The following is a 25,434-nucleotide window of genomic DNA, read 5'->3' on the forward strand; positions in this document are numbered from 1 at the left end:
ACCTTGTTTCTTTATGAGTCGGGTGAGCGGGGTGAGGTGGGGCAGCTGGCTAACGCTCTGACGGTACAATTCAAACTTACCGTCCCTGTACACGTCATTAGTAAAACCAGAAAAGTGCGCTATGCAGAGCAATCGCTATGGTGTTGCAGGTGGTTTCTGTGGTATCTTGGTTATGGTGCTGCATGGCAGTTGCTGTGGCGTGCCAGGAGCTTGCAGTGGTATACCAGATGGTTGTTAGAAGATTGCTAGGTATTGCTGTTGTATCTCAGGTGGTTTGCTAGGGTGTTGCTTTGTGCTTGCTGTGGTTTCTCAGGTGGTTACTAGGGGATTGCTTGGTATTGCTGTGGTTACTAGGGGATTGCTAGGTATTGCTGTGGTTACTAGGGGATTGCTAGGTATTGCTGTGGTTACTAGGGGATTGCTCGGTATTGCTGTGGTTACTAGGGGATTGCTAGGTATTGCTGTGGTGTCTTAGGTGGTTACCAGGGGATTGCTCGGTATTGCTGTGGTATCTCAGGTGGTTACTAGGGGGTTGCTCGGTATTGCTGTGGTTACTAGGGGATTGATGGGTATTGCTGTGGTATCTCAGGTGGTTACAAGGGGATTGCTAGTTATTGCTGTGGTATCTCAGGTGGTTACTAGGGGATTGCTAGTTATTGCTGTGGTATCTCAGGTGGTTACAAGGGGATTGCTAGGTATTGCTGTGGTTACTAGGGGATTGCCAGTTATTGCTGTGGCGTCTCAGGTGGTTACCAGGGGAATGCTTGGCAGTTGTAGTGGCGGACCAGGTGGTTGCTTTGGTGCCTTACTTGGCAGTTAGAGTGTTGCAAGGCGGCTCAGGTTGTTGCTGTGGTGCAGTTGGTGGTGGCTAGGGTGTTGCTAGGTAGGTGCGACCAATTTGGTGATTCGATTCCTATTTATATGGTTTCGATTCAGTATCGATTAGTTCTCAATATTTCATTTAAAATGTTAGTTTTGCAGACATGGAATCCACGTTTTAATATAAATGCTGGTAACTGGAACCCTCCTACTTAGCTTTATTACTGAAATACACATTAAATTTAACAATACAACACGCAGTTGTGTTTAATTACTTTTTACTTTTACTTTGAGTGACAAACATTGTAAGAAGAAATTCGTAGATATGTGCACACAAGGTAAGCACAAACTGCACATTACTGTAAATAAAAGAAATAAAAACATTGTAAACGTGCGACCGTGAAATTCATTAACGACCCCAAACACGTTTAAGAAATGAAACCAATGAATAAAAAAAAAAAAGTTTTCAAATTTCAAAACATGAAAGATGGCGACATCTTCAGGACGAGAGATGAACTACAGATAATTTTCACGTCCTCTCTATTAAAGCACACGCATTAAGAAACGATTCAAGGATTTCCCGATCGAGTATTGTTTCATTAAATGATAGAGCGATTAAAATCGGAGAATCTATGTTTTTTTTTTTTTTTTTTTTTACCCAGCCCTAGTTGCTATGGTATACCTGGTGGTTGCTAGGGTGTTGCTATGAGGGAATGCTAACTCTACGTTCACACGCACACACGGTACGGCGCACGGCCGCTACGTTTCCACAGGAATAAAGGAAATACAGCATCGAACAAATGATCTTTCAGCATGGTTCAGTTTATGTTGCATGAAATCCGTCACTCTGTCAGACCGGGTGCTTCACCCACCTCTGCTCTTTGACGGTAATAAATAAATCATGTCCTCATTAGCGTCGCCTCCGGTCTCCAGTCTGGAAACTCCAGTCTCGTCGACCGCGAGCTGCTGGAGGGGATTTAATAATCGGAAGTTGTTTAATGTCGGTCTTGAGTTGAAGGATGGATGAGGGTGGTGGAGGCCATGGTACTGTTTCTCTGGAAGGACGTGTCAGGGTTTTTACTGCCTGCGTGATAAACGATTACAGCAGCGTCGGCCCCGACACTAAACCCGGTGACGCAGGACGTGATGCAGCGACGCTGATGCTCTTCCAGCGCTGAGCGAGAGGACAAAGCAAACCAGAAAACTGGATTCAGATCGCTCGATTGTGTTTGTACGGTTTGAAATTTCATCGCGTTTTCGTCCAAACGTCATGTAACGTATACTAAACACCTGGGGGGGGGCGGCGGGGGTGAACGGACAGCGCTTTATTCCAATCCACTTCCTGCGCTCGGGGTCAATTCTCATCCCAGACCACACGCACTGGGGAACGCACCAGGGTTCGACTCGAACGGACTAAACCTTGCACAGGGTTCCGGACAGTTTTTTTTTTTTGTGATCGTTGTGGACAAAAACGCTCGATTCTTTTATTTTGCGGCATGTTTGTTTGTTTTGTTGAGGAAAACGACACGAATCGGCGAAATCGCAATCGTCCGAAATCGTACGTCTTTCGCTGCGTTGTTTGATGGAAAACGTTTTAGCCATATCCCTGTGCGACGCACGTGAATCAAAAACTGGGCTTTGGTTGAATGAATGCACGACGTGATGATGTCACGTGACGCGTCTTGGCCCGAATCTGTGGAAAATCTGCGGTGAGTTTGAAAGATCGCAGGCTCCTTTCGAATATTGTGGAGTTTGTGTGATTTTGCGTTGGTCTCTGCGATCGCTAAATCTCGACATCCCGGAGGAGCTGATTTCTTGGGAAAATAATGAGTGGTGTGATGGAGCTGTGTATGAAGTGGGTTGAGTTTGTGTGCTGCGCTACTACTGACTGACCTGCTTCTGTATTCCTTCCGTGCGTGTGTGTGTGTGTGTGTGTGTGTGTGTGTGTGTGTGTGTGTGTGGTTCGAGGGCGGAGGTTAGCACGATGCTCCAGAGTCTCCACCTAACACCACAGCTGATGGATAGCCGGGCTGTTGGAGACACGCCTGCGCATTTTAATCGTCCCGTCTCTGTCGTCCTGATCATTCCACTCGACAGCGCTTTCGGGACAGTCGTGTACGCAGACGCGGTGTTCACACTGGCCCCTGTTTTCCCCCGTGAGCGCATTCGTTCGTGTCCCTTTGACCGATGTCCTGCGGCATGCCTTCCACCTCCGGCCCAGCTCGAATTTCTTTCTCCTGTCTTTAAAGCCATGTATCCTGCTTCGTGAAGGTGTCGTACGTATCTCACAGCACCAGCGGGCGGGCAGTTCGGCTTTTTGATGAGTGACGGATGACTTACGATGATTTGGAGAGCTGTTTTGAGTCAAAAACAACAATGATATCGAGTGTTTGTTGTTTTTTTTTGTTTTGTTTTGTTTTTTGTGAAAGGTCTCGCCAGTCGCAGGAGATGAAAAGAGTCTCGGTTGCAGAAGTATGCCGTGTTGATAGGATTTGACTGGAAGCCTGGTGCGTTTTCCTCTTCAGTGAGGTTCATTTAGAGAGGCGAGGACACAACACTCGGGTGCAGATTAAAACCAGGGATCTGTGATATTATAGTGAGAGAGTGACTGCAGGAAGTGAATCAGCCATGCAACCAAGCTACAAAGCTGTAGTGCTGCTAATAATCGAAGCGTTTATCGAGCGCTCGCCGTGTGTTGCCCGTGCTCGGGGGATTTTAGTCATTTCCGTGTGCACCCGGTGACGTTTCGTGTAGCCAACAGACGAAAGAGATTTACGAGCGCGTTATCAGCCGTACATGCCCCTCAGAGCTGCCCCCCCCCCGCTTTGCGGTTCGTGTAATTATGTGCGGTGTGAAGGAAAACCAAATCGCAAACGCACCCAAAAGAATGAACCGTACCAATAGATGCACAGGTGCGAAAGTGCTTTTAAGATGTGCGCACACTACGCGAGCTTGAAAACCGCTAAGCCTTTCGCACTAAACAACTTCAATCGCTTGCGGTCGGTGTTGCTCACAGACAAGGCACACACACACACACACTTGGAGAGATCCCTGCTGATACCCTAATCTTGCTTTGTCACAAAAATAAGTGCGTCACTGTTGTGCAAAGAGAACTGGAGATATAGTGTAACTGTATCTCATTTTATAGTGTGTGACAGGACTCATGTCTTGTTTATGTATGTGTATATCCTCTCACGTTCAACCGCTTTTATTTCCAAACATTCAACAACTGAACAAGTTTCCCAGACGCTTTAAATCGAACAGAAATGGAATAATGAGTCCCTGAACAAAGTGGGGGTCAATATTAAAAGGAACAGTATCTGCTTTAAGTACTACAGTGCATCTCATCCTCACGGACTGCACAATATTAGTCAGTTCTTACTGTGAGATGTTACTCCACTCTTCCAACAAGGCATCTGCAAGCTCTTGATCACATCTGTGGGGACACGTACTTTTCCACTGCAAGGACGATCAGCTGTCCTTCCTGTCTCCCTGTAGCACCGTCTTAAGCGTCTTACATTACAGACATTGCAGTTTATTGCTCTGGACACATCTGCAGTCCTCATGCCTCCCTGCAGCAGGTCTATGGCATGTTCACGCAGGTGAGCAGGAACCCTAGGCGTCTTTCTTCTGGTGTTTTTCAGAGTCAGTAGAAAGGTCTCTTCAGTGTCCTAACTTATTGTAACTGTGACCTTAATCGCCTAGCGCCTTTAAACTGTTAGTGTTTTAAGGACTGTTCCACAGGTACGTGTGCAGTAATTGTTTACGGTTCATTGAACAAGCACGAAAAACCTCGTTTAAACCCTTTCCAATAAAGATCTGTAAAGCTTATTTGGATTTTGCAAAATTCTCTTTAAAATACAGTCTCCTGGGGGGGGGGGGAAAGGGGTGTGTTTTTTTTTGTTTTTTTGTTTTTTTTTGCTGAGTTTATATAATATATATAAAATATATAAGGGATGGGCTTGAGTACTCGGAAGAGACATGAATGACTGATCATTAAAACGACGATCGTGCATTTTTTTTTTTTTCTATCTCCATTTTTCCACTTTTACACGTTTCCGTCAGCCACGCAAACGCAAAGCACGTGCATACTACTATAATCCCGGTGACCGGGCGGAAAAAAGCAGAGAGACACGCGAGAAATCCTCTGCAATAACTGATTGATTTTGGCCATAGTGGATTTTAACTTCCGTTGGACTGTTATTTTCTATCCGAGTCCCTGCGGGAGCCCTTATTAAAACTGGTTAAAGCGAGCGCGGCTGATTTACTTAAACAGGAGCGTCGCGAGTGTTAATAAGAATAAACATGAGCTCAGGGTCAGGCTGTGCTGTCGTCGGCTTCCACAACTGCAGTTTTTACCGCCTGTTTTTATCGCTGTGCAGGTAATTATATGCTTCCGTGCTCGTGTAATATCCGAGTTCTTCGCCATCGACGCCTTCCGTGAGAACGAAGTAGTTAATTAGATCGATGTAGCTAACCTCGGGCCATAGCTTCATGTCGTTAAACTTTGACGGGCGAGGCACCGTCAAAAGGCGGTCTCGGAGCGCTACTCCGTTCATCACCGCGAGTGAGGAGCAACACGGCCTCGTTACTAATAGATCGCTCCCGTTGTAATAAACAACAGAATTGACACCGCAAGCGCGCGGTTACAGCACATAACGACCTCGACCTCTAAAGTAATTCACACCAGTTTCTCCAACCCTCGCACACAGTGGAGCGTTTTGGATGTGGACACGAGTTTGTGCTCGTACATCACCGTCGTGCTTCCGTGCTACACAAGCTGCGCTTTCTAAAGTTCTCAGGTTGCAGTCTTCTGCAGTGTTTAATAGAAAAGGCGCCCTGCTTTAGAGGTCGTGTCGGGAACGAAAGGTAACGAAATGCCTCTGGGTATAGCCGCGTCGCATCACGTGCGTCTGACGTCGTGTGCCATCGTCCGGGAGACGGCTTCCGGTTAGTTTAAAAAGCGCTCGTGTTCCGTTTCCGATCTTACCTTTCTAAAATTCATACACTAGACTGTAGTGCATAGTGTAAGTGTATAGGACGGCATTTGGGACACAACTATAGTATTTCCTCTCCGACGCATGATTTCGGAAGAGAAGAAACGTAACGAGTGAACATGCCCCGTGCCACGCAGAACAACGAACCGGTAACGATTATTATCGATTATACACACACACACACACACACACACTCTTAGTCGCACACTCTCATATCTAATATACTCTTATACCACATTTCTTCCTCCCTAGTTGACAGTTCCTCACTCTCCCCGACTCTCCTCACTCTCCTTCCAGTTTTTAATAATGCTTTGGACAGTTCTTAACCCAGTTCCAGAGATTTCAGCAATCTCCTTAGTCGTTTTCTCTGCTCGATCCAGGCCAGCAGTTTTCCCCTTCTGAAACACAGGAACGTCTCTTCCACAACCGCAGGATGCGTCGAAACACGAGATGAGACGCTCCACACTGCATCAGTCAGGGTTTAAAAAGATTGTGGCCAGCTGAAATAAATGAATCACTGGGTTTACTTAAGAGCCTGTGTCTGGATCGTTATTGCAAACAGCAACCTTTTTTTTTTTTGGCCCCTCTGTGTGTGTGTGTGTGAAAAGTAATGGCGCCCTGTAAGAGGCACAACAGTGACGACGTGTTTCCGAATCGATTTGTGTATTTACATACGCAAATTTCTTGGTTTTTTTTTTAATCGTGCGACGTAGAAACGATGTTGACGAGACAACGTCTCTTGAGGCGAGTGTGCGTCTTGGCTGACGCAGTACATTTTGGGGTGAAAGGGAACATTGTGTACAGTTGATATTTTCTTTAACTAGCTGTGATGGTGAGGAGGCTGGAGGTGTGTGAGCGAGCGAGCGAGTGTGTTGTTTTTCGAGAGAGAGAGTGAGTGAGAGTGTGTGTGCGTGCGCGCAGGCAGTTGGCGACTCTGGAGGCTGTTTGTGTTGAGCTGTTCACTTGGCAGCGGGAGATTAAAAATCTGAGCGCGGTGAATCAGCTCGCTTTGTCTTCTTCTCCAGCTCGCTCTCTCTTTCTTGCTCGCTCGCTCGCTCTCTAACTCTCTCTCTCTCTCTCTCTCTCTCTCGCACGCGCGCGCGCTCTCATCCCCGCCATCTCGTATATTGGTGCTCTAGTATCATGGGCTTTTTTGCCGGCCCTCAGCGTAGCGCGTGGTGTGTCGCTTTGTCCGTTGCGCGCGTGCCGTGCGATGTGTGTGAGCGTGATGTCGAGGAGAGCGCTGGGCTCGAGCCTGTGCCTGCCTGAGTTACGCTACTGTCTGTGTTTCCCCTGCACAGTACTGCTCCAGCACGGCGGAGACGCCAACATCCGCAACACCGACGGCAAATCAGCGCTGGACCTGGCCGAGCCGTCCGCCAAAGCCGTACTCACTGGTGAGTCAACACCGCCAACTGCTCTCTTTCTTCATCTGTCCATCTCTCTCTCTCTCTCTCTCTCTCTCTCCTCTGGCTGGGTTTCTCTCAATCTGTCACTGATTGCTGCTCACTGGCTTTCAAATGTTCACCGATTGTTTTGTGTGTGTGTGTGTGCGTGTGCGCGCGCGTGTATTTGTGCTTGTGTATCTTTCCAATTCTTCTCTCTCTCTCTCTCTCTCTCTCCCTCTTTGTAATGATGGTCATTGATGTTTTTGTGGATGCATGCAGCAGGAGTCTGATCTCTCTCTCTCGCACGCTCCACTGATTGCACTGATGCTCAGTGTTGTTTTTGTTGATGCACACAGCAGGAGTCGTCCCCCACCCCACCCCTGTTTGCATCGGGTCCCTCCTCATCCACGTTCTCCCCACGTTTACTCCGAGTTGCATCACATCTCGGGTGTTGGCGTTGGGCAGTAACAGAGCAGTCGTGTGTAGAATGTGTGTAATTCACTGTCAAGATTAGTCGGCGTCTTGCATCGTTAAGTAGCCGCATCATATGGGAGGCTGTATAGGGCAAAACACACTGTTACAGGAGGGCAGAGTGTCTGTAATCGACCGGTTTGTAGTTTTTAAAATCGCTCTTGAATGAAAACGTAACACAAGTTTATTACAGAAATAAACAGTGCTGACCGTACCATGAAAATGTACTGTACTTTTTAAAACGAACTAAGTATTAATATATATTAACTCATAATAAATATTAAGGTAAATAAAATGTATACATCCAAACCGAATCAAAAAACAACACTCCAAATAAATATAAATCCAGACATCCAAAATTAATAAAACACTTCAAATAACACAACAAAATTCGTCAGCGATTAGTTTTTATTTCACCTCTAGAGGCCGCTCTCGTACCGTATAACGATGCAACCCGGGGAAAACAATCGGCGTGGATTTTTACAGGTAAACGAGAGTTCCAGCAATCTCTTATCGATGCCGGCGAAACCGATCAATCGGCCGTCCTCTAGAACAAAACAATCCTTCCTGTTCATTTGCATTGCCTTTTTCTCATTTGTTCTGTCGTTATGGATTACTGATGCTAACGATGCATTGAATGCATGCAAGAATTGTTGGTAGAAATATACGAAAATCATCTTCGGGGTCTTCGGACTGGAGAAATGAGAATTAGCCGCTGATATAATGACGTCGTTCTAGCCGCATGTTCCCACGCCTCAGAGCCGCGTAGTGAAGTCCAGTCGCCCTGCGATCGTGTCGTGCTCTAGTTCTCCAAACGATCTCTTTAATGGACGTGAAAATCAATCATCAAAACATGGTCACTACGCCATGATTAACCCCGCCCACTCGACACTGGAGAAGAAGTGCCTGGAGACATCAGATTGCCGCTAATTATTCACGAAACAAGTTCAGCGTGAAGCAAATTAGAAAGCGAACGAACATCCCTGTGGTTTTAACCGAAATGATAACTCCGAGCTAATAAACGCCGCAAAGCGATTTAGCGAAGATTTACCTGAGACGAGCTTGCAGTCGAACGGATTAGCGCGCGCTTAAGCCTTTTAAAAAAAAAAACAAAAAAACAAAACCAAACTAGTCTGTAAATGCGCTTTCGTTCGTGAAACTCCGGCGTCTGACAGTTCACATTACTCTCACCTGCTGTGCAGTTCAGCCTGACGAACATCTGAAACGAAACGAAATGGATATTAGATGCTTCTTCCCCACCGAGAACGCGCGAGCGTGATAACCCTGCGCGGTAAGATCTTCGCCGAGTTGAAACGTAAAAGCCGACGGTGAGCGTGACCTCCTGATGGGGAGCGAAGTTCCTGCTGTGTAGCGCAGAGCTTTCCCTTGACATTAGCAAGGGGATGTTATGGATGTTTTGGCAAACATCTCCTGGATAAAATATTGGCGGAAAATCCCATTTTAGTGTATAAGAAGAAAAGTCTAGTCCTAGAGGAGTGAGTCGGTGATGTCTTCTTTATGAATACGTTTGCTGATGGTTTCAGACCTCCGACATGACTAACAGGGGCGGTGGTGGCTTGGTGGTTACGGCTCGGGGTTACTGATCAGAAGGTCCGGGGTTCAAGCTTCGTCTCTCTCTGTGTCTCTCTCTGTATCTCTCTCTCGCGCTCTCTCTCTCTCTCTCTCTCTCTCTCTCTCTCTCTGTGTCTCACTCTCTCTCTCTATGTGTCTCTCTCTCTCTCTCGCTCTCTGTGTCTCTCGCTCTGTGTCTCAAGCCCCAGCGCTGCCACTGTTGGGCCCTTGAGCAAGGCCATTAACCATCTCTACTCCAGGGGGCGCCGTATCACGGCCGACCCTGCGCTCCGACCCCAGCTTCCTGGGGAAATATCCGAAGAAAAATATTTCACTGTGCCGTGAATACACTACAAAGACTCATTATCATTAACTTAATCGTTAATGCTGCGTTCAGCTCGCGGCACCTTCCCGTTACGCCATCTTCGACCTCTGTGTTTGAGGTACAAAGTGGGGAGGGGGAATCGTGGACGCCTCAGTGTTCATGTTTTGTTAGCAGCATGCTAGTTATCCAACTGTGATGAGTGAAGTATGTTTTCCGTCTTCAAACCGTGATCTGTGTAGTCAGTGTTGCGGATTTAATGAGCGAATAAGTCTGTGTATTTATATCTGTTATCCGTGTAAATGAGTAACTCGCTCGGCGGAAGATTTCCTGCGTCCACATCCATCAGCTGTGGATAATACTGCCGCATTATTAACTGGTCGGTAGTTAATTATTGTAATATTTATTATCATTATTATTGTGTTGGTTTTTTTTTTTGTCGTGTTTTTTTTTTTTAACGTTTTGTGTAATAAATATGCACGTGCGTGAGTTCCAGAGGAAAGCAACCGATACGAACCAAGTTCCTGACCACTCGCACGTGCAAACGGTTTATTGTTCTACCCAACGCGATGAACCGACAAAACACTAATAATAATAATAATAATAAATGTAAAAAATAATTCGAAATGCATGGTCTGGTGCAGACTTGGCTGAACAAGCTCCTCGGTGTCTCAGCCTGGTGTTTTTCTGCACATTTCATATTTTCTCTGTTAACGACCTTTAAAACGACACAAAAGCCCCTAACTAGAATATCTGAAAGGTGTAAAGAAAATCTATATCTGAAGTCTTGAAAAGGCTCGGGTCCTTTCTTTATGTATTTCTTTTGACATTCTCTTTGAGGCGAGCTGAAATGTTCAGCTGTCTCGCGTGTCTGAAATAAAGCCACTATTTATTGATTCTCTTTAGGATTTTCATGAAACATCCAGACCAGTAGACACAACCTTGATCTCTCCGTCGCTCTCTCACTCTCTGTCGCTCTCTCACTCTCCGTCGCTCTCTCTCACTCTCCGTCGCTCTCTCTCTCACTCTCCGTCGCTCTCTCTTACTCTCTCTCTCTCTCTCACTCTCTGTCGCTCTCTCTCACTCTCCGTCGCTCTCTCTCACTCTCCGTCGCTCTCTCTCACTCTCCGTCGCTCTCTCTCACTCTCCGTCGCTCTCTCTCACTCTCCGTCGCTCTCTCTCGCTCTCCGTCGCTCTCTGTCGCTCTCTCTCGCTCTCTGTCGCTCTCTCTCACTCTCCGTCGCTCTCTCTCGCTCTCTGTCGCTCTCTCTCGCTCTCTGTCGCTCTCTCTCACTCTCCGTCGCTCTCTCACTCTCTGTCGCTCTCTCTCACTCGCTGTCGCTCTCTCACTCTCTGTCGCGCTCTCTCACTCTCTGTCGCGCTCTCTCACTCTCTGTCGCGCTCTCTCACTCTCTGTCGCGCTCTCTCACTCTCTGTCGCTCTCTCTCACTCTCTGTCGCTCTCTCTCACTCTCCGTCGCTCTCTCTCACTCTCCGTCGCTCTCTCTCACTCTCCGTCGCTCTCTCTCACTCTCCGTCGCTCTCTCTCGCACTCCGTCGCTCTCTCTCGCTCTCCGTCGCTCTCTCTCGCTCTCCGTCGCTCTCTCTCGCTCTCCGTCGCTCTCTCTCGCTCTCTCTCGCTCTCCGTCGCTCTCTCTCGCTCTCCGTCGCTCTCTCTCGCTCTCCGTCGCTCTCTCTCGCTCTCCGTCGCTCTCTCTCGCTCTCCGTCGCTCTCTCTCGCTCTCCGTCGCTCTCTCTCGCTCTCCGTCGCTCTCTCTCGCTCTCTCTCGCTCTCTCTCGCTCTCCGTCGCTCTCTCTCGCTCTCCGTCGCTCTCTCTCGCTCTCCGTCGCTCTCTCTCGCTCTCCGTCGCTCTCTCTCGCTCTCCGTCGCTCTCTCTCGCTCTCTGTCGCTCTCTCTCGCTCTCCGTCGCTCTCTGTCGCTCTCTCTCGCTCTCTGTCGCTCTCTCTCGCTCTCCGTCGCTCTCTCTCGCTCTCCGTCGCTCTCTCTCACTCTCCGTCGCTCTCTCTCACTCTCCGTCGCTCTCTCACTCTCCGTCGCTCTCTCTCACTCTCCGTCGCTCTCTCTCACTCTCCGTCGCTCTCTCACTCTCCGTCGCTCTCTCACTCTCCGTCTCTCTCTCACTCTCCGTCTCTCTCTCACTCTCCGTCTCTCTCTCACTCTCTCTCACTTTGTCGCTCTCTCTCACTCTGTCGCTCTCTCACTCTCTGTCGCTCTGTCTCTGTCGCTCTCTCTCACTCTCTGTCGCTCTCTGTCGCTCTCTGTCGCTCTCTGTCGCTCTCTCTCACTCTCTGTCGCTCTCTCTGTCTCTCTCACTCTCCGTCCCTGTCGCTCTCTCTGTCTCTCTCTCTGTCCCTGTCTCTCTCTCTGTTCCTGTCTCTCTCTCGCTCCGTCTGTTTCGCTCCCTGTCTCGCTCTCTGTGTCTCGCTCTCTGTGTCTCTCTCTCTGTGTCTCTCTCTCTGTCTCGCTCTCTCTCTCTGTCTCGCTCTCTCTCTCTGTCTCTCTCTCTCTCTCTGTCTCGCTCTCTCTCTCTCTGTCTCGCTCTCTCTCTCGCTCGCTCGCTCTCTCTCTCGCTCGCTCGCTCTCTCTCTCGCTCGCTCGCTCTCTGTCTCGCTCGCTCGCTCTCTGTCTCGCTCGCTCGCTGTGTCTCTCTCTTGCTCTCTCTGTCTCTCTCTTGCTCTCTGTCTCTCTCTTGCTCTCTGTCTCTCTCTTGCTCTCTGTCTCTCTCTCGCTCTCTCTGTGTGTGTCTCTCTGTGTGTGTCTCTCTCTCTCTGTGTCTCTCTCTCTCTCGCTCTCTCTGTGTCTCTCGCTCTCTCTGTGTCTCTCGCTCTCTGTGTCTCGCTCTCTCTGTGTCTCGCTCTCTCTGTGTCTCGCTCTCTCTGTGTCTCTCGCTCTCTGTGTCTCGCTCTCTGTGTCTCGCTCTCGCTCTCTCTGTGTCTCGCTCTCGCTCTCTCTGTGTCTCGCTCTCTGTGTCTCTCTCTCGCTCTCTGTGTCTCTCTCTCGCTCTCTGTGTCTCTCGCTCGCTCTCTGTGTCTCTCGCTCTGTGTGTCGCTCTCGCTCTCTGTGTGTCGCTCTCGCTCTCTGTGTGTCACTCTCGCTCTCTGTGTCTCGCTCTCGCTCTCTGTGTCTCTCTCTCTCTCTCTGTGTCTCTCTCTCGCTCTCTGTCTCTCGCTCTCTCTGTGTCTCTCGCTCTCTCTGTGTCTCTCGCTCTCTCTGTGTCTCGCTCTCTCTGTGTCTCGCTCTCTCTGTGTCTCGCTCTCTCTGTCTCGCTCTCTGTGTCTCGCTCTCGCTCTCTGTGTCTCGCTCTCGCTCTCTGTGTCTCGCTCTCGCTCTCTGTGTCTCGCTCTCGCTCTCTGTGTCTCGCTCTCGCGCTCTCTGTGTCTCGCTCTCGCGCTCTCTGTGTCTCGCTCTCGCGCTCTCTGTGTCTCGCTCTCTGTGTCTCGCTCTCTCGCTCTCTGTGTCTCGCTCTCTCGCTCTCTGTGTCTCGCTCTCGCTCTCTCTGTGTCTCGCTCTCTCTGTGTCTCGCTCTCTCTGTGTCTCGCTCTCTCTGTGTCTCGCTCTCTGTGTCTCTCTCTCGCTCTCTGTGTCTCTCTCTCGCTCTCTGTGTCTCTCTCTCGCTCTCTGTGTCTCGCTCTCTGTGTCTCGCTCTCTGTGTCTCGCTCTCTGTGTCTCGCTCTCTGTGTCTCGCTCTCTGTGTGTCTCTCGCTCTCTCTGTGTGTCTCTCGCTCTCTCTGTGTGTCTCTCGCTCTCTCTGTGTGTCTCTCGCTCTCTCTGTGTGTCTCTCGCTCTCTCTGTGTGTCTCTCTCTCTCTCTGTGTGTGTCTCTCTCTCTCTCGCTCTCTCTGTGTCTCTCGCTCTCTGTGTCTCGCTCTCTCTGTGTGTGTGTCTCTCTCTCTCTGTGTCTCTCTCTCTCGCTCTCTCTGTGTGTGTGTCTCTCTCTCTCGCTCTCTCTGTGTCTCTCGCTCTCTGTGTCTCTCGCTCTCTGTGTCTCTCGCTCTCTGTGTCTCGCTCTCTCTGTGTCTCGCTCTCTCTGTGTCTCGCTCTCTCTGTGTCTCGCTCTCTGTGTCTCTCTCTCGCTCTCTGTGTCTCTCTCTCGCTCTCTGTGTCTCGCTCTCGCTCTCTGTGTCTCGCTCTCTGTGTCTCGCTCTCTGTGTCTCGCTCTCTGTGTCTCGCTCTCTGTGTCTCGCTCTCTGTGTGTCTCTCGCTCTCTCTCTGTGTCTCTCGCTCTCTGTGTCTCTCGCTCTCTCTGTGTCTCGCTCTCTCTGTGTCTCGCTCTCTCTGTGTCTCGCTCTCTGTGTCTCGCTCTCTGTGTCTCTCTCTCGCTCTCTGTGTCTCTCTCTCGCTCTCTGTGTCTCGCTCTCGCTCTCTGTGTCTCGCTCTCTGTGTCTCGCTCTCTGTGTCTCGCTCTCTGTGTCTCGCTCTCTGTGTGTCTCTCGCTCTCTCTGTGTGTCTCTCGCTCTCTCTGTGTGTCTCTCGCTCTCTCTGTGTGTCTCTCGCTCTCTCTGTGTGTCTCTCTCTCTCTCTGTGTGTGTCTCTCTCTCTCTCGCTCTCTCTGTGTCTCTCGCTCTCTGTGTCTCGCTCTCTCTGTGTGTGTGTCTCTCTCTCTCTGTGTCTCTCTCTCTCGCTCTCTCTGTGTGTGTGTCTCTCTCTCTCGCTCTCTCTGTGTCTCTCGCTCTCTGTGTCTCTCGCTCTCTGTGTCTCGCTCTCTCTGTGTCTCGCTCTCTCTGTGTGTCTCGCTCTCGCTCTCTCTGTGTCTCGCTCTCTCTGTGTGTCTCGCTCTCGCTCACTCTCTGTGTCTCGCTCTCGCTCGCTCTCTCTGTGTCTCTCGCTCGCTCTCTCTGTGTCTCTCGCTCGCTCTCTCTGTGTCTCTCGCTCGCTCTCTCTGTGTCTCTCGCTCGCTCTCTCTGTGTCTCTCGCTCGCTCTCTCTGTGTCTCTCGCTCGCTCTCTCTGTGTCTCTCGCTCGCTCTCTCTGTGTCTCTCGCTCGCTCTCTCTGTGTCTCTCGCTCGCTCTCTCTGTGTCTCTCGCTCGCTCTCTCTGTGTCTCTCGCTCGCTCTCTCTGTGTCTCTCGCTCGCTCTCTCTGTGTCTCTCGCTCGCTCTCTCTGTGTCTCTCGCTCGCTCTCTCTGTGTCTCTCGCTCGCTCTCTCTGTGTCTCTCGCTCGCTCTCTCTGTGTCTCTCGCTCGCTCTCTGTCTCTGTGTGTGTCTCTCGCTCTCTGTCTCTGTGTGTGTCTCTCTCTGTGTGTGTCTCTCTCTGTGTGTGTCTCTCTCTGTGCCTCTCTGGCGCTCTCTCTGTGTCTCTCGCTCGCTCTCTGTCTCTGTGTGTCTCTCTCTGTGTGTGTCTCTCTCTGTGCCTCTCTGGCACTCTCTCTGTGTCTCTCTCGAGCTCTCTCTTGGTCTCTCTCTCTGTGTCTGTGTCTCTCTCGCTCTCTCTGTGTGTGTCTCTGTCTCTCTCGCTCACTCTCTGTGTCTCTCTCGCTAAGAGTGTTATTTATTTATTTGTTTGTTTGTTTATTTATTTATTTATTAGAACCTGTTCATGCAGTTATTATTTATGTCTGTACCTGCCCACGATATTTTCTTACAAATTTAGTTGGTTTTGCGTTGCCTGATTTAAACCACTGCGATGACCAAACATGATGTTAATGCAGTGCACGTCAGCGCACACTCATAATTAATCTGACCGCTCGCTCATTAATGCATGAAAGCTAAAACCTCTCCTGTGCATAACTCTTTTTTTCTTTTGTGTGTGTGTGTGTGTGTGTGTGTGTGTGTGTGTGTGTGTGTGTGTATTCCGAGCGACCGCTGGATCAAATCTAAAATGGAATGGGTTTGCCTGCTGGTTACCGAGATAATTCCTCATCAATCCTCCGAACATTCAACCGCTTCGTTTCTCGAGCGCTCACGCTAGCGGACGGCCGGGCGACCCGAAAACACGACGCCTCCACCGCTCGGTTAATCTCGACCGAGGTCTGATACAGATCTACAGTTATTTTTATAGACGTTTACGTATATATCGTGGCGGGCCGGATTTAAAAAAAAAAACAAAAAAAACAACAACCTCCCAGAAAATCTGTAACCTCCACCACTCGTCGACGCTCGACACTTTAATTCTGCGTCGAAGATGATCGAGGCGTAATTTGTTCCAAATTGCAGCGCGCGAGCTCACATGAATAAATAAAGATCATTACTTCTGTCTCGTATCAAGCAGAAGGTGCTCGAGGGTCGAGGCAGTGCATCGCTCGCCACGATGGAAAAAATCAACTCTGAGCTCCACAGGAGTAGTAAATGCATTTAGAGCTGCCTTCATTCAATAAAAGAGTCTGCCTTGAGCCCTGATAACAAACCGCTATTGAGAGACTCGCTTTCACATTTTGGCGATAATGGCACATGAGATGCCCTCGCCATATTGTGTGCGTGTGTGTGTGTGTGTGTGTGTGTGTGTGTGTAAAAATAGCCCAAGCCGTCCCTTGCCAGCTACTCAAGTACTTCTCATCATTGTTAAAGATCCTCTTTCTCTTTTCCCTGCAGTTTTTGAAGGCAGTAAAGTGCTCTGTCGCTTGCTCTTGCAGCATTGAAGCGAGATGAGTGTAATAGGCTCTGGCTGCCCTTCATCTCCGTCATCCTCTTGGTCTTCGTCTTCATCACCACCTCGCTCTTTCCTCGGTCACGTTTCTGAGACGCGCGAGACGTGAGCGGTAAACCGTGCTGCTGCGGTAAACTCTGATGACGGTCCCAGCTCTGGAAACTCTGACTGGTTACACGTGCATGACTGTAGCGTGGTGGGAAAACCAGTCCTAAAAGCCCCGGAATGACTTGGCGCTTTATTTATTTCCTCTTGCACTTGCGGTTTCATCCTCCCAAAATCACCGGGGGTTTCGAAAGGGTTTCGAGTCAAATGCCTGAAATCAGGTCTGTGTTTAACACAGTGTGGAGATATGTTCATGCTTTATTCTACAACATGAAATACATCAGTAATACCGCACTCGCTATCGCCCTCTGTCTGTCTCTTTCACTTGCTCTGTCTTGCTGGCTCTCTCACTGTCTGTCTCTCTCGTTCTCTTTTGTCTCTTTCTCGCTCTCTTTTTCTCTCTCTCGCTCTGTCTCTTTCGCTGTCTCTGTCTCTCTCGCTTGCTTTGTCTCGCTCTCTCTGTCTTTCTTGCCGTCTCGCTCTCTCTCTCGCTCTCAGACTCTCTCTCGCTCTCTTTGTCTCTGTGTCTCTCGCGCTCTGTCTTGTGCTCTCTGTCTTTTTTTTGTCTCTCTTGAACTCACTCTCTCGGTCTGTCTCTTTCGCTCGCTTTGTCTGGCGCTCTCTCTCTGTCTTTCTTGCTGTCTCTGTCTGTCACTCTCTCGGTCTCTCTCTCTCGCTCTCTGTCTCACTCTCTCTCTTTCATGCTCTCACGCTCACTCTCTCTCGCTCTGTCTCTCTCACTCGCTCTGTCTTTCCTGCTGTATTTCTGTCTTTCTCGCTCTCTCCGTCTCTGTCTCGCTCTCCCTCTGTCTTTCTTGCTGTCTCTTTGTGTCTCTCTCGCTCCCATCGTCCCAAAGTCAACGGGGATTTTTTTTTGAAAGGGTTTTTAGTTAAATGCCTGAAATCAGGTCTGTGTTTAACGCGATGTCGAGATATTTTCACGCTTTATTCTACGACATAAAACACATCAGTAATACCGCACTCGGGATTTTTATTTTTAAAAGCTTTTCACGCCCGAGCGGGGAAAACTCCTCTACTACAGCCTCTTATTGTTTTTATACTCGCGCTCTTGCAAACTCCTCCAACTCCCAACTTTCCAGTCTGTAGATTGGATGGGAGCATATCGGAAGCGACGTGGTGCTCGCACGCGGTGCTCATGTTCTTACTTCCTGTAACATTTGTGCAGTCTTTGTAGTAGGGGTTTGCAGTAAGGGTCTCGTGCATTTATTGAATTTTTTTTTTTTTTTTTTCTTCATTTTTCCCCCCTCCGCTCGATTTACCATTTCAAAAAATCACAGTAAAGGATTTATTCATTCGGAATGGTTAAAAAAAAAAAAGACAGGTGCTCCCACCACTTCAGGATTAAGGAGAGTACCGGGAGGGTGTAATAACATGACCAGCTGTGCAGTTGGGACCTGCTTGCCAGTGTTGTGCTGACTCCAAAAATCTACCTCCACTCTGAATACAAAGTACGTTACGGTGTAGACGTGCTGATGTCGCCTAATTCCAGAGCTCCTGTTTCTGTTCATTCGGGGGGGGGGGGGCAGAGCACGGTTTGTATGACAAACCGGTGACGTGAACGCCGTCATGCGGCCCGGTCGCAGCGCCGAACCTGAGCCCACCTGTAGGAACTGGTCCGAGTTCGGCTGCACCGAAACGCGACTCGTACTCGGGTCCGCGCTCGTGCAGGAAGTAAAGTAACCCGCGTGTACCAGTAATAAAACCAAACGTCTACGATGGCGTAAGATGAACGCGAACGCATCGGGGTTCGATAGGATCGAGCGAGTCCGATACCAGGAACGATCGCACTCGGATTCGGACCGCTGCAAACGTGCCCAGGATAGGCTTCCGTGCTGCGCGTGCCTGAAAAGAGGAGTCGGCTTCTGCCCGGTGGAGTGGGCGGGGCTTCCAGGTATTGTTAATATCAGAAACACTCATCATTCCAGATTTATATATCGATTCGCTCATCTGCCTTTTTTATTTCGGAGAAAGACTGCCGTTTTGGCATATTTTTGAGTCGTGACTCGTAGCAACTCGGCAACGTACTCCGACGGCAAATCGTGACGCTTGTATAGGTTGGCAGGTCTGATCGTATAATATAATATCATATAATATAAAGGGGAGTAAATGTCACTGGGTGTTGAGTCAGTGTGGTATTGTATAAAGACGTATATCATATAAGCTTGATCTGCAGTATGGCAACAGTGTCATATACCTAACAGTGTTTCCTTCAGGTTGAGAATTTATTGGTGGAGGTGGAGGTTGGCGCGGCGTGTGTTCAGTAATAAACTAGTCAAACAAAGGTTTATGAATAAACTTTTCATTGCACACGAATAACTACTCGAAATAAATAACTATCTACACGTCAACATAAATAACGATTAGGGAAGAAATAACTGTATATTAAAATATATTTTCCATTTTCAAAATGTATTCAAGAACAAAACACAGACGCATTTTCGACGCACATGCCAAAAATAAAGAACGATTTCCGTTACCGAGTACCTTTTCAAACGTGCCTAGTTACACAGTCGCCGGAACGTTTCGTTTTCCTCGGCTCGGGAAAAATCCCGAGGCGAACGCGCTACCCGCTCGGCCGCCGTGCGCTCCAATCACATTTCCTCGTTTCAATCATTTATTCAGTCCAGAATTTGTGGATCAGTTCTCCTCGTCGTAATCTAAACGAGCGACGTGGCGTTAGACTCGGTCGGACTCGGTTCGCGTTCTCGTTCTCGTTCGTTCATCTGCAGGGAGTGCTTCATCTCGGTCAGGGTCACAGTGGATTCGGAGCTTATCCTGGGAGCGCCGGATTAGAGGTCGACCGATTAGTTCTCCGTAAAATGCACTGTCGGGCGGTACGTACCCGCCGATGACCGGTTTATGAACCGATATTTTCAAACTGAATGAAAACGTAGCGCTCAAAGTAAAATATTGCCGAACTGCAAAAATAAACAGTACTGGCTGTACGGTGAAAAGGTGCTACACGTGCTTTAAATGAAATAAATATTAATATTCATGAGCTGTTCGTGAATATTAAAGTAAATAATAGATATACATCCAAAATGAATGCAAAAAACACTTCAAATAACACAACAAAATTGGTCGGTGATGTTTTTTTTTTTTTCGCCTCTAGACTCCGCTCTCGTACCGTGTGACGACGGCTGAGCCTTCTCCTCAGCCGCTCAGCTACGGACGCGACCGGGAAAGACTATCGGTGTGGATTTTAACTTCAATCGGTTATCAGTGCCGATTAATCAGCAACGGTCGACCTCTACACTGGTGAGGGGCGGGGGACATCATACACATCGATTCACAAACGTGCGCACGCACTCACACGCAGTTTAGAGCCGCCAGTTCACCCACTACGTGTTTTTACGAGGTGGGAGGAGACCGGCGAACCCTGAGGGAACCCACACAGACACGGGCGGAACACGTGGAACTCGCCACGAGAGCGAGCTCAGGGTCGAAGCAGGAACTCTGGGAGTAGCCGTGAGGCAGCGACGCTACCTGCTCCGCCGTCATGTCCTCACGTGTTCACTAAAAACGAAAAAGCGACGTTTAAACGCCTTATTCGTTTCTATTTGCGCTAATTGGAGTGAAAACAGCCTCATGCACGTCACGTCAGTCGTTTTTCTGACTTAATCGATTTAATTACGTTGACTAATTGTTGCAGCCCCACTGAAATGTGTAACCAACACACACACACGAGCAGCCTTAAGTGAAAAACCACTCAAGTGCGCTTTTAAGAGGAGTAAAAACATCTGAAAACGAGAGAAGCGTGCGACGTTAATGTGCGTCGTGTGACCCGACGGCTCCGTACTGATTTATGTTCTGTAAGCGGACACAAATAAGGGTCGTAATCATTTCCCGTTCGTTCCCGTTTCCTGACACTTCATGCATCATGTGTATCTGTGTTCCTGGTGTTTGAGAGAACACGCTTTATTCCGAGTGCCGTTATTTGTCTTTCCTGCCCAGCCACACGCTTTTACGATAAGCTTTTGTGCTCACAGGTTACAATTCGACCTATAAATAACGGCACCCCGCTGCGGACGGAAACCCGGCGGTCTGTCGTGTTCCTCCGGATCTGGAGTGGAAACACAGTGAAAGGACCGGCTGAAACGTTCTTCAGAAACACTAGAATACGAGGCATCATTTCGGAAAAATCCGACCGGCGTTCAGTCCGGAACGCAGACGTCCGCCGACATTTCACGTCTTGCCCGAGCGCTTCGAGTGGACGGTAAAGACGATGGCGTCTGGCCGTGAATCCCCTCACTCGGTCCACCTCTTCTTTTTATTTGATTTATTCATTCATGACGATTATATTCGGTTTGGACGACTGTGCATGACGTCTTGGAACCATTTAGCTTTGCCGTTTGCGTAGCTGCGTCATGTGAAATGGATCGGATTCAAACTGTAGTTGCATTCACAAATACAACACACCGGTGTTTTTTATTTTTTATTTTTTAAATTTTTTTATGAAATAACAGCATGGGTAACCGGCAAGTTTGCTCCAGCTAGCTAATGTTATCTAGTTAGCTACAGCTAGCTACATCTACGTTAGCATCCTCCCCGATCCTCTTAACACATGACTTTCTTCGGCAAATGTACGCACCCTTTTGCTGCGGTTTAAAAAAAAAGAAAAAAAAAAGACCCGAGTCTCCAAGCAACCCGACGTTCCTTGGTCGTAATCTGACCGAAGAATCGATCAAGGATTATTTACTTGGAGATGAAATTGACGCTAGCTAGAATGTTATCCACTTATTATTATGGACTACCACTAAAAGACGAGGAGTGCTATTCAGGGAAACTTAACACCTTCAAACCGTGTAACTCTAGAAGATCTTGATTGCTCGCCATCCTGTCAGCGGCTAAACGATGCTAAGTGATGACCTAGCCTGCGGTCGCCAGACATATGCAGTGCCGTCTATTAATATCGGCACCCTTTGGTAAATACGCGCAAAGAAGGCTGTGAGAAATTGTCTTTATTGTTGAAGCTTTTGATCTATTTTTGTGAATTTTTTTTTTTAAAACAAACGATTGAAAACACAACACAGGTTTATCCAAAAAAAAACAAAAAAACCCTTTGTTAAATATGGGTGAGCAACAATTATTGGCACTCTTAGGAATTCATATAGACTTTTTTTTTTTTTTTTTTTTTTAAAGTACACCTGGGTGACTAGGAACAGGAACTTATTCAAGCATGACTTCCTGTTTTACAGGGGTGTAAATATGAGAATACGTAGGCCACCAGCGTGGACCTCGAAATGCGAAGGATCTGGAGAGATTCTGTACGGAGGAACGGTCTCAGATCCATCGCCATGTATTCCCCAACCTCATCAGGCGTTATAGGAGAAGACTCAGAGCTGTTATCTTGGCAAAGTGAGGTAGCATAAAATATTGACTAAAAGGGTGCTAATAATTGTTGCACACCTATATTTAACAACGATATATTTTTGATAAACCTGTGTTTTCGTTTGATATCTGTGCAAGCAGAGTATTGCGCAATTTTTGAGCAAAAGGTTAAAGAATAAAGACAGTTTGTCACAGCTTTCTTTGCTCATATTTACCAAGAGTGCCAAAGAAGTCGTTTGTAAGCGGAGCGAATCTGGCTATCTAGAACGTGACCTAGCGTACTAGTCTTCTCGATGTAGATTTCAGGCTAGCGTATTAGGTTTGTTAAAGCCATATATACATCAGGCATTTCTGCGTTACACCCGTTAAATTTTTAGTTAGCATGCCAACTGATCCGATGCGCTGCTCAGCTTCTTAGCCGGGGTGAAATCCGGAGCTAACCGCGTTAACCACGATCAGCCAAAAGCGCCTCGCTGCACCGCGCAAGCTTAGTATGCGTTCGGCGTCACGCCGCATGCATGGCCTTGATGTGAAACCTGCGCAGTGTGACAGCAGAGATTCACTGCTTTCTCACCTGCTAATAAAGCCTCTGGAGGTTACTGGAGCTGTTCTGTTTGTGTTTTCATTTTTTTTGGCTTGGAAGTCTGAGCTCCAGCGCCGACGGACACATGACCCACGGCTCGACCCAGCTGTCCGAGCTGCTCGTTCTCGCAGTTGCGCTCGGAGCACTGAAGGCTTTTATTCGGCTCTACCTGTACTATTCTGTTTGAGTATGAATAACGTATGCTTGGCTTTTAAAGGGTCTTATGCACTATGTATGTGCGCGTAACGCACGGATCGTCCCGAAAGCCGCGCCGGCAGCTGTACCTGTAAACGTGCCGTAGCGTCTGTGCTTCATCACCCGGACGTTGATTGTTTTCCTGTAACGGCACTTCCCGAAGTGTTTTATTCCTCTTCTACAGCTGCAACTTTACCAGTGATGGCATGTTTCTTTTTACATTTAAATCGATTTTTTTTTTATCCATTTATATCTACATTTAATGCTGTGAAACATGCTTTAATCACTTACATTATAGTATGATATAAACAGTCGTTTCCTCACCAGCCTCTCCTTTCTCTCTCTCTCTTTCTCTCTCTCTCTCTCTCTCTCTCTCTTTCTCTCTCTCTCTCTCTCTCTCATGGAAACACTCCAAAGCCCTGTTCAGATGGGATTAGTTTTCAGGATATATGGCTGTAAAGTAACTGTTACTACGGACATCCGTGGTAAGAGATGGGTGTAGAAATTGCCGAGGTGGGTGTGTCTTCGTCGTTTACGTGCCGACGGCCAATCGTAGCAGCCCCGTGCGTCATACGTAACATGGTGCTGCGCTGCAGCGTTTAATAATACAACACGCCCCCGACGTGCCGGAAGAAACCGGACGAGAGCTGTAACGGTGTTTAGTTTCAGTCTGGGGAGAACGGCGTTAGAACAAACGGTACATAATCGTTACGTCTGGGGGGAGATTTTCCGGGACGTTTGCGATAAAAGTCTCTCAAACGTCAAAGTGGCATTTGGTGACTGGACTTGCATGTGAAACAAGTCGAGTAGCTAAAAAATAAATACCGAGTGCGTATTTGCATGGGATTAGTTTAACCTGGGGTTATTTTTGAAAATGTATTTATAGTTTTATAGAAGACAAAAGACGCTGTAATCTACACTGACGTGGGATCAGTCAATGATTCTGGGAAAAATCCAGAAAAATAACCGACATGACCGGTTTAAAATATAAGAGACGTTCTGGCAAATCTTACACTGCCGACTTTAAGCCTTGAATCATCCAGTGTATATTAGACAAATGGCAAGCGTGGTGGTGGTGGTGAAGGGGGGTTGGGGGGGTAGAAATAACCAATTATTTGAAATAACCCTGTAGTTGGAAAAAGATGCACCTACCCTTTAAAACTAGACATGGTGTAGCTCACACCAGACTGACCCATGGGTATTTACTGAAGGGCGAAGAACCAGCACATTTATTGAAGAACCACCGAAATGCCAATATTGTAACACTCGCTTGACTGTGAAGCCCCTTTTTTTTTTTTTTTTTTTTTTTTTTTTTTTTTTTGGTCATGAGGCCACACCTTTTATCAGGCCAAACTATAAAAAAAAAAAAGCCTGGTTTTGTGAAATGGACCCAGGAGAACGATTCCAGTTTCATTACAAGTAGATTTACAAATCTTTCAAAGCGTCATGTCGTACAGAGATGTCTGACTTTTAAAGCTGAATTTTCTCGAATTTTTGCCGTGAAATAGCAATCGAAGCCGGTGTGCCAATAAACTCGAATACAGACCAACAAAGTCCCTGTAAATGAGCCGTTACTATAGAAACGGTAATATATTTCCAACAAGCGCATTAACATAAACCTGTGATTTGCGGCTGTACTACGGTCATAGCTGCCGTTTATAGATAATAAATCAGAGGCTCCCGACCAATCAGATTTGAGAATTTTACAGGGCTGGGTAATATGGAATACTAACTAGCTTTTTCTTTAGATTTTTTATATATATATATATATATATATACACGCACGCATGCATGCATGTGAAGAAAGTGGAGTTAGTCGTGAAGCTTTGAATGAGCTCCAACGCTATTGAACCTTGGTCTAATACATTTTTTTTTTTGCCCAAGATTGTAGAGTGTTTACTTTAACATGAAGTGAAATAAAACTAATTGATTAGATTATTATATTGGCTGAATAATTGGTGCATAAACAGTTGAGTAATATTCCAGCTCTTATCATGCAGCCCAAGGCCATGTGAAGTAATCTCGTGAAATAAAAACCCAGCTGAAAGCAGTTCAGCAAAAAAAAAAAAAAAAAAAAAAAAACTCTGGAGGAAAACGAGCACAGATAACAGAAGCTAATTCGAGTCTCAACGAGACCAAGCACAACAGAGCAAAACCGAAATAAAGAACGGAAACGCTCTGATTAGAAGAGAGAGCACGCGTTCCCGATGTTCTCTTAAGGAAGCTCATTTATTTTTGCCGATGAAGCACTCAGTGGAGCTTTTTAGCGCGCGAGAGGCCCGTCTTAATCGGCGTTCATTTCAGTTAAGTGCTTTTGTTTAATGGTATCGAGAGGTCGCGTTCGACAGGAGCCGTGCAGATCAATCCTGTTTTCCTGGATGGAAATTTACTCGTTACTCAGCCTCTCTGTGGCACAGGGGTGTGAAACGCCGTTTATAAACTATTCAATTATGACCCGAATTATAGTGAAAAGCTAAGAATTACTGCCGGACACGATCGAGGGAGGGGTGAGTCGTTTCGTTTTCCCTCGGGCTGCAGGAAATATCGCATTGGAATCACGACCAAGAGTCTCTCCTCAAGGCAAATAAATCAGTGCACCACTATTCCTCTTTATTCACTGTATACCACATGCACGTCTCACTCACACACACACACACACACACACACACACACCTGAACAACATGGGAAATACATGCGGGAGTTTCACAATGACCTGAGGCTGTCCTCCAATCTGACACCTGTGTAGGGAGCCTTTAAAGGGGGAAATGCTGCATTATTATTATTATTATTATTATTATTATTATTATTATTATTTCAAACTGATTTGATTAAAAGAAGTCTTCACTTTGAAGTGTCCTTCACAAACAGTCCGATTTGGTCGTTCAGCTTTCTGGGATTAGCTTTTTGTCTTGTTTCTCAGCTTTTCACTAAAGGAATCAGAGCTGGCTGTGCTGCTGCTGTTTTTGTGGAGTGTATGTTGGGGTCACAGCGCCCCCCGGTGGGCCCGACCCACCCTGACCATGCGGAT

The 25,434-nt window shown here is 47.6% G+C and overlaps 1 protein-coding gene across 1 annotated transcript in view; it reads left to right on the forward strand.

Moving 5' to 3' along the window:
* Positions 1–25,434, forward strand: part of tnksa (tankyrase, TRF1-interacting ankyrin-related ADP-ribose polymerase a) — a 106,922-nt gene that overhangs the window by 5,691 nt on the left and 75,797 nt on the right. The window contains exon 3 of the mRNA XM_053688032.1: positions 7,118–7,213. Within this exon, the coding sequence (XP_053544007.1) occupies positions 7,118–7,213 (96 nt within the window). The remainder of the gene's footprint in view (positions 1–7,117; positions 7,214–25,434) is intronic.

The sequence above is a fragment of the Ictalurus punctatus genome, chromosome 18 (assembly GCF_001660625.3).
Source record: "Ictalurus punctatus breed USDA103 chromosome 18, Coco_2.0, whole genome shotgun sequence".
In the NCBI taxonomy this organism is placed as follows: domain Eukaryota; kingdom Metazoa; phylum Chordata; class Actinopteri; order Siluriformes; family Ictaluridae; genus Ictalurus; species Ictalurus punctatus.